General features: G+C 41.5%; 1 protein-coding gene across 1 annotated transcript in view; it reads right to left on the minus strand.

Annotated features, from left to right (window-relative positions):
• Positions 1 to 18,583, minus strand: part of carmil3 (capping protein regulator and myosin 1 linker 3) — a 76,627-nt gene that overhangs the window by 34,647 nt on the left and 23,397 nt on the right. The window contains exons 9-15 of the mRNA XM_079220264.1: positions 16,086 to 16,161; positions 12,499 to 12,587; positions 10,744 to 10,838; positions 9,304 to 9,390; positions 7,161 to 7,270; positions 4,925 to 5,002; positions 916 to 992 (exon numbers count right to left, since the gene is read on the minus strand). Of these exons, the coding sequence (XP_079076390.1) occupies positions 916 to 992; positions 4,925 to 5,002; positions 7,161 to 7,270; positions 9,304 to 9,390; positions 10,744 to 10,838; positions 12,499 to 12,587; positions 16,086 to 16,161 (612 nt within the window). The remainder of the gene's footprint in view (positions 1 to 915; positions 993 to 4,924; positions 5,003 to 7,160; positions 7,271 to 9,303; positions 9,391 to 10,743; positions 10,839 to 12,498; positions 12,588 to 16,085; positions 16,162 to 18,583) is intronic.

An 18,583-nucleotide genomic window follows, 5' to 3' on the forward strand; every position in this document is an offset into this window, starting at 1 on the left:
AGGAGAAGTGGAAGAGGAGAAAGGAATATGAGCGGAGAAAGAGGAAGGAAAGAGGGGATAAAGGGAAGTAAACAAGATGAGACTGAAGGAGGCGGTAACCAAAAAAACAGACTGAGAAGATGGACGGAGCGAGGATGTGAGTGTCCAGTAAAAAGGAGCGCGGAATGCTGGGAAATTCAATCTTCCTCTTAGAAATGAGAGAGCCAAGTGTGGCCAAGAGCTCCGGCAGGAGCAAGAATTCACGTCATAAAAGAGGAGAACAAGAGGTGCAGCCAGACAGATGCAAGAGCTAAAAAGATGGATCGAGAGATACAAAGAAACAGCCTGAGCGAGAGGGAGAATATGAGAGGAGAGAGAGAGAGAAATGCAGGCGTGGGAGCCTGGGGATTGGAACAATAATTCCCATCTAAAATTAGTCTCATTTTTCTCCAACTCCTTTCTCAGTAATTCTGTAACGCAATATGCTGTGCAGGGAAGCTCCTAGGGGACACGACATGATGAGAGCCGGAGCCGCTTCTGCCTTCTAGCCCCACGCACGCACACGCACACGCACGTACACGTATGCAAACAAGTGCTTGACAGATAAACTTGTTAGCAAACAGAGACATGTGTACATGAAAAGACAGACGGGAACACATTCTACACACACACACACGTATATATATGCAGCGAGCCAGAAAAAATGAAGGGGGCGAGCCGAGAATGCACGCTAATTACGTCAGTGAGGTCCAGGGCTAAACACTAATGTACAGAACAAAATAAATGAGGATGCTCGCTCGGCTCGGCTCCTCCTGACTGGAAATCCTCCAGAGCTGTTTGGCTGAGTCAGGAGGAAGAAAAAAATGTCTTTCTTTATAGGGAAAGAAAAGAAGAAAAAAAACATAACGTGGATTTACACCCGAGGTGAGCGCCCACCTGTGAGAAAAGGAGTTCTTGGAGAGGTTCAGGTAGGAGAGGTCAGCGCAGCAGCCTCGCAGCAGAGCCCCAAACAGCTGGCAGAGAAACAGACAGAGAGAGAGAGACAATGATGAACGAGTTGTACTACGTTCACTACAGCCAAATGAGAGTGTGTTGCATAACAGTTACTTTAGCTCCTGAACGCTGCACAAATGATTAAAGCTGACACAAATGCAATTTGAACACACTAAAGAGAATGATGCTGCTGTATATGTCCTTCTTGGCAGAAGCCTCCTCAATTAAAAAATGACTCTGCAAATTGGTGCGCGGAGAAAAAGAAAGAACAATTGAGATGGTACTGCTGGTCAAATCAGGACAAAGTCCTTGTCGCAATTTGTTTTAGGATTTGTTTGATCCTCCTAGTGCCATATGGTTTGGGTTTATACACTAATACAACCTTTCTCATTAAGTTGAAACGAAAAGATAAATTGGAATGATCAACAATACAATGTTGATAACACCAAGTGGAGCAAAACAGATGAGACATGATCATTGAATAATTTCAAATAACAAAACATCAGAGATCATAAAACACTGCATAAAAGCCAGACAAAAAAAAGATGGGCTTTCAGTTTATGTATAAAAACATCAATATTTTCAGCTCCTCTGGAAGGCTGTTCCAGCTGCTTGGAGCGTAATTTCTTAAAGCATCAGCGCCAAATGTTTTTACTGCTGTGTGGAACGGCTAGAAGAGAAGGAGCGGAGGCTCTAAAAGGAGAACCGGAAGATCAGAGGATTTGGCTCAGGTAGTCATTGACTTGACGCCATGTACAGTAGTGGAAAGTAGCTTTTACCCAATTCAAATTGTATTTGTACAGCCAAATATCACTAATCACACATTTAAAAAGGGGATGCGCATTAGATGTCTTGTGTACAGAATGAACAGAGAGGGGGCCGACCCCTCGGTTGGAACGCACTGAGCTAAACTACTTCAGAGTATAAAGAACCAAAGAATGAGCACCACCTCGACCAGCTGCAACGTATCGATGCCTCAGTACTAACAAGCTGATCATGTAATATTTAACGATCAGTTACATATTTTTCTCTTCATATTCCCACCTTAACTTTAGTAGAACTTTTAGATGCAGGATGAGCTGCAGCCACGTACAGTATTCGCAAGTCATAAAGTCAGCCCCAACTCATGGTGGCGCTAAAGGACAAGACAGACCGACCAGCCTTGCGGCCTACAGTACTTAGCCATGCCATCGATTGTGAATGTTTCAAAGTTGTTGCATTTACAACAACAAAAGAACACGATACACTTAAATAGGAAATCATGAAATTAAAATTGACATATTAAAAAAAAAAAAAAAAACAACATCTGGGTGATTTAGTGATGGTTGTAAATTGAATTTCCCATGTACTGACCACTTCAGGGTTAAGGCCCCTAAGCTCTAGCAGCCGAATGAAATACAGCAGACGCTGTGTTGCCACCAATCTTTCAAAGTGTGCACGGAAAGTGCTCGTCCGTCAGAGAGTCCGATAGCGCAACCAAATGGGCAATGACATGAGTAATTATATTACACTGAATCAGAATCAAGCTAAAAAACAAACCAGTGAAATAAAAAAATGAATGATTGTCATTGTCCAATTTGTTATACTGAATATCCATCAAATGTCAATTTCCACATAAAATATAGTGCGGGGGGGGGGGGCAAACCTGAAAACCTTTGTAGGAAATGTAATTGTGCTGTCAATCAAATGTCCTCTTATATGATCAATGTGACGTCGTGCTGCGACACAGTCAGTCATCAACCTTCCATCAAAGTGAAGTCACTTGTGAAGTCATGACTCACTTTCAAACTACAAGCTTCTGGAAAGCACCGCAAGTGAGCATACAGGAATCTGACTGTGGTCCATTTAATCCTGAAATAAAGATGAGGTATGCGTGTTTGCTGGACATGAGAGAACTCCAGGCGAATACGATCGGCATCAAAAGCCAATTCCTCTGAAGACTTTTAGCTGCATCTCATCGCTTGCGAGAGGTTAAACTATCGGAACAAATCAATTTTTTTTTTTTTCTGGCAGAGTGATCCATCACGTAAATTGACTAATCGACCGTTGTCGGTACATCAACGCAGATTAAAAAACAGGAGCTTATTAATAATTCAATCCAACAGCCCAACACTAAAAAAGACAAATTCTCCCACAGACAGCTCCTCTCGGAAAGGATAAATGACAATTAACAAAGCAAGTCATGAAGCAGCCATCACGGAGAGCACTCTTTCAGTCTCAAGGGGATTTTTAAGGAGGAATAGGGGGAGACAAAGTTCGAGAACTTGCAAAGAAAGCAGAATAGATGCAATGACTTCCACTCATGCACATAATTCAATACAAAATTGATGGCCCACATTTACGGGGGGGAGGAGGTGGGGATTAGTTTCACAGGGTGGACTATTTCCTCCTGAAACAGGTTCCTGCCTGACAAGCTGCCGGCTCCTTGGGGTTTAAAAACGCTCGCGTGAAGTGCAGCGAGGACAGAAATCAAACACGCGTGGTTATAAAAAAAGCAGGGGTGAAAGAATAAGAAGTATCGCATCCTCAATTTGAGGTGGATTCGGCGATTCTTGTTGAAATTTAAATTCAACACCCAAAATAATTACATTATTGGCCTTGTCCTTTGCGCACGTGCGAAAACACTGCCTGTTGCTGATTGGCTGGAATAGTACTGTGTGGCCATGTATGAAAATGACTGGCTGCACCTTTAAGCGCCTTGTTTTTTTTGTATACTATTTGATTTGCACTCAACATGTTTACATTCTACAATTACCTCTTTATATGGTAGTTGTCTTGTAAGTGGCGGAGTGCCGCCATTTCCGCGCCAGGGTCAACGCTGGAATAATAGTGTTCATTGTTTTAAAAAAAACAAAATGACACGAGAGAGAATGAGGCAGGTTGAACACTTGTATTAGAAATAGTTGATTTTAGAAAATTCTGAATAAAAATAACCAGTTGAAATAATCTGACACTACAAAAGAAATCCACAATTCCAGACTAAAATGACTTGATCAGGCGTTGTTGTTTTTTTATAACTGAATAGCATCATATTTCCGAAGCCGATTATATTGGTTTGTATTGAATAATTATTTTTGAAATATGTGCTAGAGCAAAAAGTACAAAATGTCCCTCTAAAATACAGTGGAGCACAAGCATGACATGGAAACAATAAAGCACAAGTACCTCAAGGCTGCACTCGAGTACAGTACTTGAGTAAATGTTTTCAAGTTACATCACTGTACTGAATCAGCAACGGGGTTAAATCGAGTCGGTGAAAGTGTTGGTCTGAAACCAGCGGACCAGCGAGCACGCCTGATTTTAAATATGACAAAGCATTGCCGTCAACCTCCGCGTCAGCAAGCAACTGTCCTGCTCTTAACCTCCGCCGAAGCAGCAGGGAACACAATGAAATAATATATTTATGTCTGTTCTATCGCACTTTTTTTTGGTTTTATCACCAATAAGACAATCTACATGTGACTTTCAACATGTTCCCACGGAACCAGGAAGAACTGCCATCACAGCGGTAATGCGCACGTTCCAAGCGCGGCCCCTGAATTCTTTCAGAGAAAAGGCTCCGTCATCTTCTCACTCGTTACGCGGAGCTGCTAATGCGGCAGGACACCGTTTTGTCACAGTGTCAGACGCGCTAAATTTAGACACAGACAAAGTCGTCCTTCTGAAGTGACAAAGATGTGAACAAAGCCATGGAACAAAAGGCTCATGTATGCTAGTCGTACAATGTGTCATTGATGTACTTCACAGGACCCAACGCTTCATGCACAGAGGAGCTCCAAGAAAGACTGTGTGTCTACTGAGGTAGCATTGTTTTTGTGTGCTGGGCCATTTGTATTCGGGACACTACACCCCCCCTCCTGTTGCTAACACACACACACACACACACACACACACACACACACACACACACACACACACAGGGATGGGTGGGATAGTGGCAATGAGTACAAACCGAGTCCACGGTGCAGTCAGTCCCAGACAGGTCCAGATGGACCAGGCAGTTGGGCTGGGCCAGGAACAGGTAGAGGTTCTGCACGGAAAGAAGGAGAATGTCTTTTAGTTAATGAATATTAATTAATCTTAGTTTGTCACATGTGGACTTGCACATCTATGTAAAATTAATTGTTTGTGTACATTACAATGCATGAAATATGATAATTAATAAGGTATATTATTATGAAGGATTTGTAATTGTATGCATATTAAGGTCATTTTTATTACTGTATATTGAGTCAGATGTGAAAGGATTTTAAAATAGATTAAATATAATAAGATGAATGAGATACTATGGTATGGCTGAGGTCACATGAACTCTGTACTGGAGAGTGCGGAGGTCATTTACACATAGAACGTGGTTGGGGGTTTTACAAGGGAGCATTTGGTTTTAAGAACAAAGGGGACTGGACCACCTGTGGTCTGGGGAATCTCCCTACTGTTCTTATGAGGCACAGTGGGGGGAGGTAAAGAGGGTCTGTGGGAGGATGACTGTAAGCTGTAGTCTCATCAGTTGTAACATATAGAACTGAATAACAATTCCTTCTAGGTCAAATATTGCGTTAGTAAACACAGGAGGGCAGAGTGAGGACTTCAGGTACCGGAAAACATGAATGTTATGGAGCTATGTGTTATGTGTGGAGTTATCTTCAAAACCTGCTCCAAAGAGAGACTCCGCCCCTGTGGGACTTTTAGCCAATCGCATGCCGTAGAACTAACCAATGAGTGGCCTAAAGCTCTTAAGCTCTATGAATGAGACCTATAACTAACTCGTGAGCAAGAAGAATCCCCACGTGACTGGACAAGACCTGCGGTCTGGAGTTCGTTGAGGAAGGAGAGGCCCCGATCGGGTTTGCATAAGCTGTTCTGTCATCATTCTTTTATTAAATAATTATTAGTATAACTCTTTTTGGACTCCGGACCTTATTCCCCACACCACCTCCCAGGATCTTGAACATTATATTCTTCAGTGCTTATACAAAAAAAGGAAGGAAAAAAGTATTCATCGACCATTGTGGATGTTTTCATGTTTTGCAACATTGAATCAGAGTAGATTTAATGTGGCTATTTTATTTAGACACTGTTCAACAGAAAAATAGCCTTTCTCGTCAAAAGGGGAAAAAAATGAAGTGTTGAATGTCTATTGTCGTATTCTATGACATCATCAGCCTGAACAAAATGAAAAGAAAAAAGGTTTGTTATTGTGGTTATATATTAAATTGATGGTCCTATTAGACCGGCTCGTTTAATACCGCTTCCTTTTGTGTGTGACGAGCAGGAGACCTAATCTTTTCTCAGGGAAAATGTTGTTTTGTGGTTGTGAGATTTTGTGAGATGAAAAGATATTGTGATATTTGGGAAAATCGAAACCTGTTGGGAGCGCTTCATCCACGACACCAGCGTCTCTCTAAAAAGTTCAGAGATTTGCAAAAAGAAACGCTCTGAGAGGCTGCACAAAAAAGTCGAAGCGCTCGTGCTGGCACTCAAGACAATTTTTTTTTTTTTTTTTTTTTTTTTTAAATTGGACACCTCAATCTTTTTCTGCAACTGTGCAGAAATACTTGGTTTAAACAGAATGATTAGACTTAAAAATATTAAGCTGCGTCACATTCAAATGTCAGCTTTATAAAGGAAGCTTTAAAGCTTTGAACTATTCAGTGCTGCCCGATGAATTACACATAGAAGAGCAGAATAATTCACACCCATAACATCTCTTAGAGGACCGTTAAAGCCATCATTAAGAAATGGTAGGCTCATGGCACAGCAGAGAATCTGCCTTGAGTAGAATTTCCTCAAAATAAAACTGAGTAAGAGTGTACAAGAAGGCCCTGAAGGAGCTCCAGTCATCCGTGGCACAGACTGGAGAGACTGTGCAGACAACAGGTTGCCAGGTGCTTCACGGGTGAGTGTCAGAGAGTAAGGCACCCTGAGAAACACACGAAATGTAGGAGGTTTGTCAGAAGGCACGTGGGAGACTCTGAAGTCAGCTGGAAGGGTCGTCTGGTCAGGTAAGAGCTTCTTACCCATCATTTTATCATAAACATGCTGCAGCATACCCACAGCATGGCAGCATTATGCATATTTCTTGAATTTCCATCATTTTAAAAACAAAATATGCATTAAAAACAGGTGGTTGAAAACAAACTTAATAAAACATTTTCTTTAATAATTATTTATGTGTTTGTGTCCCTCACCGTGGCGTCTTCTCCAGACAGAACACCAGGGTTTTTGCTGAGATCCAGATGCAGCAGAGAGTTGGAGTAGTCGTCACTTGAACACAACGCCTGGGACAGAGTAACCACACCTAACGGGGTCGAGAGGACGAAATGGAGAGGTAGGCGTAAGGACTCGATGAATGCATCTTTGAATCATTTAATGATCTTAGAGTCATCCTTAATGCTCTGGGCGCAACTTATTAGCAACTGATGAATATACAAAACTCCATTCTGAAAGAGGATGAGCAAGCCATTTGCGGAAAGAAATAATAACTGCGCAGAGACTAGTGAGCTTATATGGCAGGTTACTATCAAAAAAGCTTTTGGAAGAAGCCAGCAACTATCTTTTCCAGCATCCAAGTGGGCCCTGAAAGCCCAAACAAAAGAAAAATCACTCTCTCAAATCAGATCACAACACAATTACACTCACGGGCCCGATGGAACCCCTCATTAAAATCCTAACCCTGCAAGACTGATGCAAAGCACAGCACGCTGTGGCAAGTTGAGGATTAAATATAGACACGAAATAAGGGAGAAATATCTGGGAGCAACAACAAAAAAAGAAAGTCTACAACCACCATTAATCTTTGTGCTATTCACTCGACGCTGCATCATCGATTATACACAGCAGTTGTAGGAAGTGACTTTATTCCTGCTCTCAAGCGTCGGGGAGAGTGAAGCCAGCTACTGCATGTGCTTGCACCCGAGCTGGCAAGGCGCTAAGCTCTTCATCCCTAATTTGCAGCGATTAGGAGCGAAATGAGGGGAAGAGGAGACAGGACGTCTAATCCCCCACTTCATCTATCCATCAGCCTTTTAGGAGTCATCCGGTCCATGTGACAATGTCAAGTGTGTGGGAGCAGCGGTGATGTATCGGCCTATTTGCGTGTCTGATCGCATCTCGGAGACGTGTGTGTGTGTGTGTGTGTGTGTGTGTGTGTGTGTGTGTGTGTGTGTGTGTGTGTGTGTGTGTGTGTGTGTGTGTGTGTGTGGGGGCCAAGTGTGTGAGCGAGAGCTTGTGACATGATGTGTGTAGGTGTTTTGGAGACAGAGGGGAGTGGGAGGGAGAGGCAGATAGCCTGAGAGAGAGAGAGAAAGATCGAGAGAGAGAGAGAGAGAGAGAGAGAGAGAGATCTATAAATATTCAACAAAAAAGAATCTCAGCCCCTGCAAAGTCATACCTGCATCCACCATTCAAGGTCAGCACCATCACCGCATTCCTCCGGAATCACTGTGTCAACCTCGTTGCCTTTTTAAAATAGCGCCCCCCAGTGTGGTTCTCTCCATTCATGAAAGTACACAATCGAGGTCGTCGTGTACACAACGCCTAGGCCTCAAAATACTCACACAGAACCTATAAAAAGCAGATACTGCTTTGTATGATTCTCCCAGACTGCAAGGGGACAACGCAGCAACCGCAGAAGAAAAATACTCCGGATGAAAACCTTCCTCAGAGCCTTCCTCCATCGTATTGTGGATGCAGAAATCTCACAAACAGAATCTCCCACCAACTGATTGGCAACACTGTATTTTCACCAAAAATATTTTACCATCCATGGCATAAACCAAATCAAAAGTAGTCCTTAGGGCAGCATGCTATTCTCCTGCAACTCCAATGATTCAGAGAACCCATAAATGGAATTAAAAGAAAATCCTAAAAAATACGCTATGACCAAAAATGCTATTACAATCTGGCTATTAACGTATGGATTTACATCTGCATCAATATGATCCCTTTGTATCTGCTGTAACACTCGTGGATGGCTGTATTGTTTGGGAAAGCAACAGAATTGGGACACGGATTTTAGGGCGGGGGGACGACAGATCAACTGCTTATGATTGTGACCTGATTATCATTTGGTAGATGGGTCATACAGTACATGCATGGCTCGGTTTATCTATGAGGGTTAAAACTAGCACAAATAAATAATAAAAAGGCAGCGGGGCAGGATTGTGGTTTGAGAGGCCGTTTCTTGAACCTTCACAGAAAGACTCTGCTCTGATGAAGTATCTTTGAGCAAGACAAAATATAATTAGACATTCATTTACATTTAGTAAATACATGTGTTTGTGTGTGTGATCAGCCACTAGAGGCTGCTGTGTCTGAGATGAGCACTCCTACCCTTGGAGGACAGGGAGGTCTTGGAGAGATTGAGGAGGCGCAGTCCCTTGTTGAGGCGACACACTTGTTGAATGAGGTTGGAGACTCCTGGAAGAGAGGAAGAAGAAGAAAAAAAAGCCTAATTTAAATCACAGAAAAACAGCCCAACTATTTTTGCTTGATTAATAAGTTGCCTATTATGATGATCAGTCAATTGTCCTTTTGTATTGAAATAAAATGCTGCACTAAATGTGGATACTAACTGGTTACTGAGCAGCCTGTGACAGTCACCTGAAAGTCTTTAGATTTTAGATTTATCAGACAACACAAGCAACTTGAAGACGCCACGTTGGGCTCTGGGACACATTTCACAGACCGAACAAGGGATCAATTACACGTGGAAATAGCTGACATAAACATTAATGAAAATCATTTTTACTTGGAGCCCTGCACCAATCCACTTTAAGCGTTACGAGCCCACACAGAGCTTTTCTACTTATCAAGCCAAAATAAAAACTCTCTCAATACATCGTCCTCAAAGCACACATATAGCTATTTACCCACATGTATACGACTACAGCAAAAATATAATATTAATAACATCCCACCAACATACTTAGCAATCTCACTTTCTCCCACTGTGCCTAGTGCAGGAAAAAAAACATAAAACTACCACATGCCAAGCCAAATCACCTAGCCTTTGATTAAAACGCACTGCTGCCATTATTGTTGATAATAATATGATATAATATGTTTTTGATGCTGCTGTTTACGTTCCTGTGATGAAAATAAAAAAAACTAATTAAAAAATACACTTCAGGACTGGACTACTGTTTTCGCTTTATTTGCCATGGGTTTGTCGTGTTGAAAATGTAATTTCGCTGTGCATCCCTGTGTTGCATAATGACAATAAATTATCGTTGACTTATCTTTATTGAAAATGAAAGGCTTTTTATGTAGACGTAAACCTGTTTTCCTGGTTATGGCAGAATTGTGTATGTAACGTGTAAAAGGCATAAAAAAATATATATATATATAGATATATTGTTAACGTTGTAAACAGACACAGCAACACTGAAGGTCATTCTTTACTGTGATTATGAAGATTGTTGTTAAGGCTGAAGCGCTTTTTTTAGTCGCAATGAAGTAAGTCTGACACACACACACACACACACACACGGGGTGGCAAGGGTGAGCACAAAGAACGTATTGAAGCGAGTGGAAGTGACATGTGTCAGACTGGCGGAAAGAAATTAACTAATGAGTGATACTGCCATGCATGTAAAGCCTGGCATCCAGACACATGTACGAAACGCTTTTTCTTCTTCTTCGGTTGTAAAACTGTGGGGGGAGGGTGCAAGGAGAGAAAGCTCTACAGCGATCAATATTGACTGAGTGAGCAGTGCCCTGACAGACACAGCAGGAGGAGGGAGAGAGAGTTCACGGAGGCCAGTCCGGTACCTTGGTTGTCGAGCGTATTATGAGCAAGGTTGAGGGAGTGAATCACCGAGGCTGGGTTCTCTGACAGCGCTGATGCCATCTTCTGTGGAAAGTCCCTGGAGACAAAACGTTAAAAAAGGAGAATTACATTTTCTGTAAAAAAAAAAAAAAAAAAAAAAAAAAAAAAAAGGTTTATTTCAACACATGTCTCAAAGACCAAGACAAAGAATGAATCCGCCGAAGAGATTCCCCGAATGCAACTGGTAAAGTTTTCCCATTACTCTTGGTAATGGGTGCAAAATATCTTGCTCAAGCAGCAGCGCTTTTCCTTTGAAGAAATGTTAATTGAACAGAAGTGGGTTTGTGCTGGAAAATAAGTTGATTTAAACTGCACACGTGGAAAAAGTTGTTAGTCTTTATTTATTTAAAAACATAATTTTTATATTTCCAGATTTAAGTAATCAATTTGCTGAAAAAGGCAAAGCTTCTTTTTTTTTGACACCAGTATCAAAATACTAGAGGTAATATTAAATTAGTTTGCCTCGCACTAAATGACAGACAGACAAAGTGAGCGATTAGCTGCTGAACATATCGGAGCATTTAGCAGCTCAAGAGCCAGCTAGTTCCCTCAGGAGTCGGTGGAGGCCGAAAGGGAGCTAAAAGAGAGTGACTATTGAACACACAATGCTAATGTTGCTCAGTGTCAGTTGGAGGTTTTATTGTTCGCTAATATGTTAGCAACAACAACTGTATTAGATGATAATGTCACTGTTATGTAATCAGTTTGTTTTTCACTGTCACGTCAAATATGTAATTTACTGTAGCCGACAAAGAAAGATTTATTAGATGGGAATCCCCCTTCACAAAAATCTCCCTCAAGCATGAGCATGTGCAGTCAGGATTAATGTAATTACGTTCTTCTTCTTGTAAATAAGTGGAATAAAATGCAAATTAATTCAAGACATATATAACATGTGTGCCTGGAGGTTCCTTTCAAATCTCTTAAAATAGCACTTATTTCAAATCACATAACAAAAAGTATAGTTCAGCTGGAGTCCATTAAGTCTTATACTTTAACAGTCAGATACCGTACTGTTTGGGCTGTACTGTTTTGGGTTTCTTACTCTGGCTTTTTCTTTCCCTTTTCTTTCCCTTCGATGTGTGAGAGCCTCCAATACAAATTGCCTTCTTTCTTGGAAGTGATTTAACACAGGGAAAGAATAAAAACTTCATCATTATGCTGCAGTAAATCAGCTCGCCTCGAGGCAGCCAATTCATCTCAATTAATACTAAATAAGGAAACCGCTCCACTAAATGATACTAGCCGTGCATAGGCGGTGACAAGTCTCGCCAGGTGAAGCCCAAAATTTCACTAATGGGGAAATAATACACCTGCCACAGGCAGACAGGAGGGACCTTTATTGGATTAAAGAGTGGAGGTTAAGAGAGGTGCGAGAGAGTGCGAAAAAAAAAAGGGGGAGACAGAATTGGAAAGGTTAAGACGAGCGAGTGGTGAGGTGAGGATGAGTGGAGAGCTGAGATGAGCTGAGGTGAAGAGGTGAGACCAAAGAGATGGAAGTGAGAAGAGAGAATACAAGCAAAGCAGAAAAGGAGAGGGGAGATGTGAGACTCGAGTGAATCTTAAAAGGAAAAAAAAGGACAAAAGAGGAGAGGTGGAGGTGTGTTTGAGGGGCCAAAGTGTGAGGAGCGGAAGAAAAGGAGAGGAAATTAGATTAACCGAGAGCTGACAGGCGGGGCTGATGAATGGAAACTTACGATTTGAGTCCTGCATTCTCCAGAGTGAGCTCCTCCAAACTGTTGGACTTGCTGACTGTGTGCAGGACCTGGTCCACCACCTCCGACCCCTGGAGACAAACAAAAGGGTCATGTAACCAGAGGAAGAACATCGGCAGGGGAAGTGTAAAGCAGGCAGTAAAATCATAAGCAACAGAAACAATGTTTTAGTGATGGTAAATTCTACACTGATGAAGCAGTTTCCTAAAAGTATTAATTTATTAGATTGCCTTCATGATATACGACCTCATATACGCCATACATAATCTATGGGGCTATTTATTTGAATTTACATTCAAACTGGGGGGGAAAACAAGGGACACAAACTACAGCGCATACCCTTACACGCACACAAACTATTTTGCAAAGGCAAGAACATGAGATTTCTAGATTTCTTGTTTTCTCCTCGTCTGAAGTGGGTGAGGCTCAGCTGTTCATGTACTTCACTTCCGTGCACCAATTGAATGTTATTTTTAGATCCGATACAAAATCAGACACCAGTTGTGTAAATAAATCTCAATAACTAGGGATGTTCTTTTCAGATTATTGAGTTTTGCGGATCGAGCCATGAACACTCTACACTGTAAAACATCACGGCCCCGTTTAGTTATGTCCACTTTAACTAAGTTAAAACTTAGTTAAACTTACAATAATGCCTTGTGTTGACTTTTTGAGATTTTTTAGTGTTCATTGAACTTGACTCTTTAAGTTATCAGGAAAAAAAACAGAAAAGACTGGAAAAGGCGGGAGTGAGGATTTAAATAAGCAAATTCTGTCATGTCAAACTGCATTTTTTAAACCATGGCCAGGTTGAAGCCTGGCCATAATCTACTGGTTAAACCCTGCAGATAAGTCAAATACTTAAATTCCAATGAAAATATAGGCATTTTGTGGTAAACAAGAAAGGACTATTTCCACCGGCGGAGAGATTCTATTAACCTGACAACCTCCAATGAATGAGGCGGAGTAATTCACCGTTACTTTCCACCTGCAACAAGTAGAGCCAACGGACCAGAGCGCTGAGGATTCTTTTTGCTTGGGCACATGAAGGTGAGTTTAAATTATGACTTCAAGTATTTTTCTTAATTAATAGCATGTGAAACGTTAGTAATGTAACACAGTTATTTAGCTCGTGCTTGTCAATGGTCTGGAAAGGCTTAGATACTTTGTGGCTTTAATGTTTAGCTAGAACTTCTTCTAAAACAAATGGTTGACCTATTTTATCCGTCCTGCAGTTGATAAAACGTAATTAATGTAGAAGTACAAGCTATTGGTTCATTTTTTAAAGTGACCACAATTGTCCTGCATTATTTCATGCTTCATTTAAGTTACGTTTTTCGCTCAACACCCCTCCAACTAGCTTGTTCGGTTAGCTAGCTAACACGAACTTTAAGCAGTCTGAATGTATTGTCATACGGCTGAGGGATTCACATTGACCGGCAGAGTCACTGCCCGTGTTTTGCTTGCTCTTTGTATTTTATTTTGACCTGACAGTAGGCAACATGTATGTATGAATGTGTTGCTATTTAATGTGTATGCCAGTAATGACTTATATTAATGCAGATCATGCTGTAGGGTCGCAGCTGCGCACTGCGCACAGACCGTGTTGATCCCCCTCCACCTCCCCTCTGCTGTGTGGATGCATGTTGTTTTTTGTAAACTGGAGGATTTTTGCTTCAAAATCACTTGATCCCTGTTTTTGTTTTAACTATTTAGAAATGTAAAAGATTGATAATTTAAGCATAAAGTAAATGCATGATACATATATGAAATAAAAATGTTAAACTATCGTGCAATTAATTTTTTTTCTGTTTCCACATGTCATCAAGACTGTCCAGTACGCGATGTGGAAATGTAAGTTCTGTGCATTCTCCTCTAATAGACTTCTAAAAAGAATAATCCATCATTATAAACAGCATCACGGACATCATCGGCGGTGTTTAGGCCTTCTCTGTACTCAAGTTAACATTATACCTTTGATATTGCATTCATCTACTCTTGTCTGTTTTTGTAGGATACAAACCAGAACCGAAGAACGGCTGCCCTGCTTGGTCTCCATGCTACTATCTTTCAGAGGATTCCTCCGACATAATCCGGATGTGTGATGTAAGACACTGTATTTTCAAATTTACTACATTCAATGGTTGTAATACGACAATGGTAACATGTTGTGTTCATTAGCCTTATTACCCATAGCCACACACATTTTTATAGAGATTTTGTATAATTACAAACTACCTTTTCAATGGAGTCTCCTTCACCTTTTTTGTTTTAGGGATTTTTAATGAGGACTCTCAAAACATTGAACTAGTACTATTTTGGAGATGTCAGTTAAGATGTGAATGTCTTTATGTCTTCAGGTTCATGGAGAAACCCTGGATGAATGCAGGTTGGACTGTTGATGGGACACGAAGGCATTCTGCATGATTCACTTCCTTTGGAAGTCTTCGATGTGGCCGAGGCAGCAGAGAAGATCATCCAACATGAGCTCAGAGACGATCATCAGAGACGTGCCCACAGGCTTCATGCTGATGGCACAATTTACTGCCTTAACCTGGAGTAACCCGTAATATGAACGACACCTTTTGAGTTGTTTTTTCTATAATATATTTTTCTATTTGGGTGTGTTGAGATGTACTTGTAGCGAATGTTTCAGTCTGTGTATATTTCTTTTCAATAAATGTTATATCTTTTGAACAGAAGTAAGAATTATTGGTCATTTCTTTTTTATAAAGCAAGCACACTTTAAATTGTCAGTCAAAATAACATTTATATGCAATTTGGAATGTAAATCTTCTTAAGTTGAAATGGCAAGTTGTATACACATGGTAAAGTTATTTTAACTTGTAACTGTGAGTTACATAAAAGCACAAATGTGTGTTTGTTTGACTAGCTAAGGAAAGTTTTCTCGAACTGATAATGTAAAAACACTCTTTGTTTTAACTTGGTGGATCAAGTTCAAACAACAAGAGACCAACAGTTCACTCAACTCTGACAACTTGAATCATAATGTTGAGACAACTAGCACGTTGTAGTTACATCAACCTTATGAACTTTAATTTATCAGTTGAATCAAAGGAAATTTCAAGTTGAGTCAACTAGATTTCTCAAGGCAGCAGGTGAACTTTCATTTTGCAAGTTGAACTGACTTGAAATGTCTTACAGTGTATGCTGTTGTAAAATACTATGGACCAATATTTTTTTACAAAAGGACTCCCGTTGCAAGTACACAAGAACAATAAATACCTTTCACATTGGAAACCAAGTTTTGCCGGGCTTTAATGATCAACACATTTACTCTAATACCTTTTAAAACTTGTAAAAGTATCGGTTTAACTTTTGGTGCAGACTGTTTTCATGCAGTTCACCTCAGACGGATACCACTTACATTAGAGTAAGTGGTATCTGCACATTATGAATATTTAATAAAAGAGAGATCAAGATATTTCTTCATACACATTTAGACTGCAGTGTGCCAAATGAGCAGATAATAAAAAAGCCTAATCAATATAATCTGATAGGACACAGGTTAGCAAAGGAAACGTGAAGGGAAAAAAAAGGATAGTTACTATGCGCATGTCCTTGCAGTGCAGCTTGGTGAACCAGGTGTTGTACGCAATGGATGCCACGATCACCGCCAAGTCCCTGAAATGGACACACACACACACACACACACACACACACACACACACACACACACACACACACACACACACACACACACACACACACACACACACACACACACACACACCTTTAAATTAGAAAACTCCATCTGCTCCAAACCATTTGATGTCATTGATCCATAAATCTGCATTATCGCGGGCCAAACTTTTTTTCTTTGCTTGCCGTTTAGTAAAAAGCAGTTCATCATTGTGACAGGGAGTACACCATGTGGGCAGGGCTGCTTTCTACAAGATGATATTGCAGCCCTGCTGAGAAGAGGAGAGAAGCAGAGAATAAGAAAACAAAAAGATCAATGCCTGGGTCCGTGGATTACTCAATAAAGCCCTCATTTCATCCCAGCTACAGACCTCAAACATTGCATCCACTGCTACTCAAACAGACACGAAGCCCACAGACGAGCCTGACTCTCTGTGTGTGTGTGTGTGTGTCGAAAGAGAGAGGGGGTTTTCGAATTCTCCAAGGTCCAACTAAAGCCACACTGCTGCTACACCTGCTATACATCATCTGACAAACAAGCAGCAACACAGAAAGGGGGGAGAATAAGCCCAGCGAGAGGAAGAAAAGAGGAGCGTGAGATGGAGGTGAAACACAGAGTGAACGAGAGAGGAAGAGAAAGTGTAATCGAGCTGGGGCAGGTCGTGTTGCCAATAACCGCGGTAGCCAGGACATTACAGTAGATCTCAGAGGAGTGAAATGGCTACAGGCTGTGTTCCTTTTTCATTACCATGCCAGCCATCAGACCGGTCCACTCTGACTGACTGCAGCCCTGTGTGTGTGTGTGTGTGTGTGTGTGTGTGTGTGTGTGTGTGTGTGTGTGTGTGTGTGTGTGTGTGTGTGTGTGTGTGTGTGTGTGTGTGTGTGTGTGTGTGTGTGCAGATGATGCACACGTCAAGATTCATATTGCGGGACATGTGATTGACCTCTGTGATGTCTCACTCAGTCATGCGGCTTGTTGGTGTTTATGCGGCGTCTTGTACCCGTACGCCAGGACACGTCGGCGCGGCAGACCGGTCTGTTCTTCACACGCGTCAATTTAGGTTTGGGATTAAATGGTTTGTAAAATAAAAGTCTAGGTTGAATTGAAGTCAGGTTGAAGGGTATGTGGAAGGCGAGTTAGAGAATTATCTATTTAAACAGTACAATGCAAGCAAAGATCCTACTTTTTTTTTATTTGACAGACCCTTTTTTCAGATTTATATGCTGTTTTGTTTTTCTTACGAAGAGTTAGATGAGTAGATTTATACCGACCTCATGTATGTATACTAAATACAAAGCTACAGCTAGTAACCGATTAGATTAGTCTGGGAACAGGTGGAACCCTTTGGCGGGTTATTTGAATGGTCAACACAACGATGGGTCGGGTTTCTTCAAAAGTTGATTCCTTTCCACCGACAGCTACGTTCAAATTCGGTCTCCTGCATGAGGGGCCCCAAACACACAACCACACAAACTGCCTTCTCCGACTGAAAATGTGTGAACATGTCGACCTGAGCAGACGCCCAATGGGGTCCATTATAATCTGAATGCGTCCTTCTAGCAAACCCGTCAGGCTCCAACAGTTATGTCAGTCCACGATATGCCCCCTGTGATCTTCTTAGACCTTAACCAGGAATGGGGTTAAGAAAAGAGAGTTTCTCCTGAGATAGTTCAGAAGACAAAAGGTCACAGGGTCCTTCAAATCAAAGTCTCCCTGGCTGCATGGCTGTGCTCAGACTATTAAATGGCAATAAGCCCTTTTAGATTATTTAATATTGTGTGGGTAAAGCCGGGAGACATAAAGTGTCAATAAACAGGGTTCCTCCTGACGAGGGAGCATAGTACATTTCATGGCTGTGTGCTCATTAGATTTCATATTAATTGTGTACAACTTATTGGAGTGATGGACAAATGTCCTGAGGTAGAGGGGTGAAAGGGGGGGGGGGGGGGGGGGGGGGGGGTCCATCAAAAACATTATTATACACCATGTGGGGACAATGAATATTCATAGCACTGTGTGAGAATACCCTTGCCATGGAGGATGGATACACTGACCTGATTGGTGGCACAAGAGTCAGAAAGGTCAGAAGGCACTAAAAGCCTTAGCATTCATCCTCTGCGGATTATAAATATTCATAACAGATTTGACAGCAATCTGGCCGACTGTAGGACAAAAAAGGACCATCCTCTCCAGTCGGAAGACGGCTGGGTTTTGACTGTATGGTAATAAATCAATGCCGCAGTCTAACCCCGTACAGGCCTGGGACTCAGGTCCTGTAACAGTGACTGCTGAGGCGGCTGGCAGCAGTAAGCTGTGGAGCTGCGGTCCTGCTTCAGTGACAGGAAGAACTAACCAGACAGAGAGTTGGTGAGAAGTTGGATGCGGCATCCAGACTTGTTAGTG

This window comes from Taurulus bubalis (genome assembly GCF_910589615.1).
Source record: "Taurulus bubalis genome assembly, chromosome: 1".
In the NCBI taxonomy this organism is placed as follows: Eukaryota; Metazoa; Chordata; class Actinopteri; order Perciformes; family Cottidae; genus Taurulus; species Taurulus bubalis.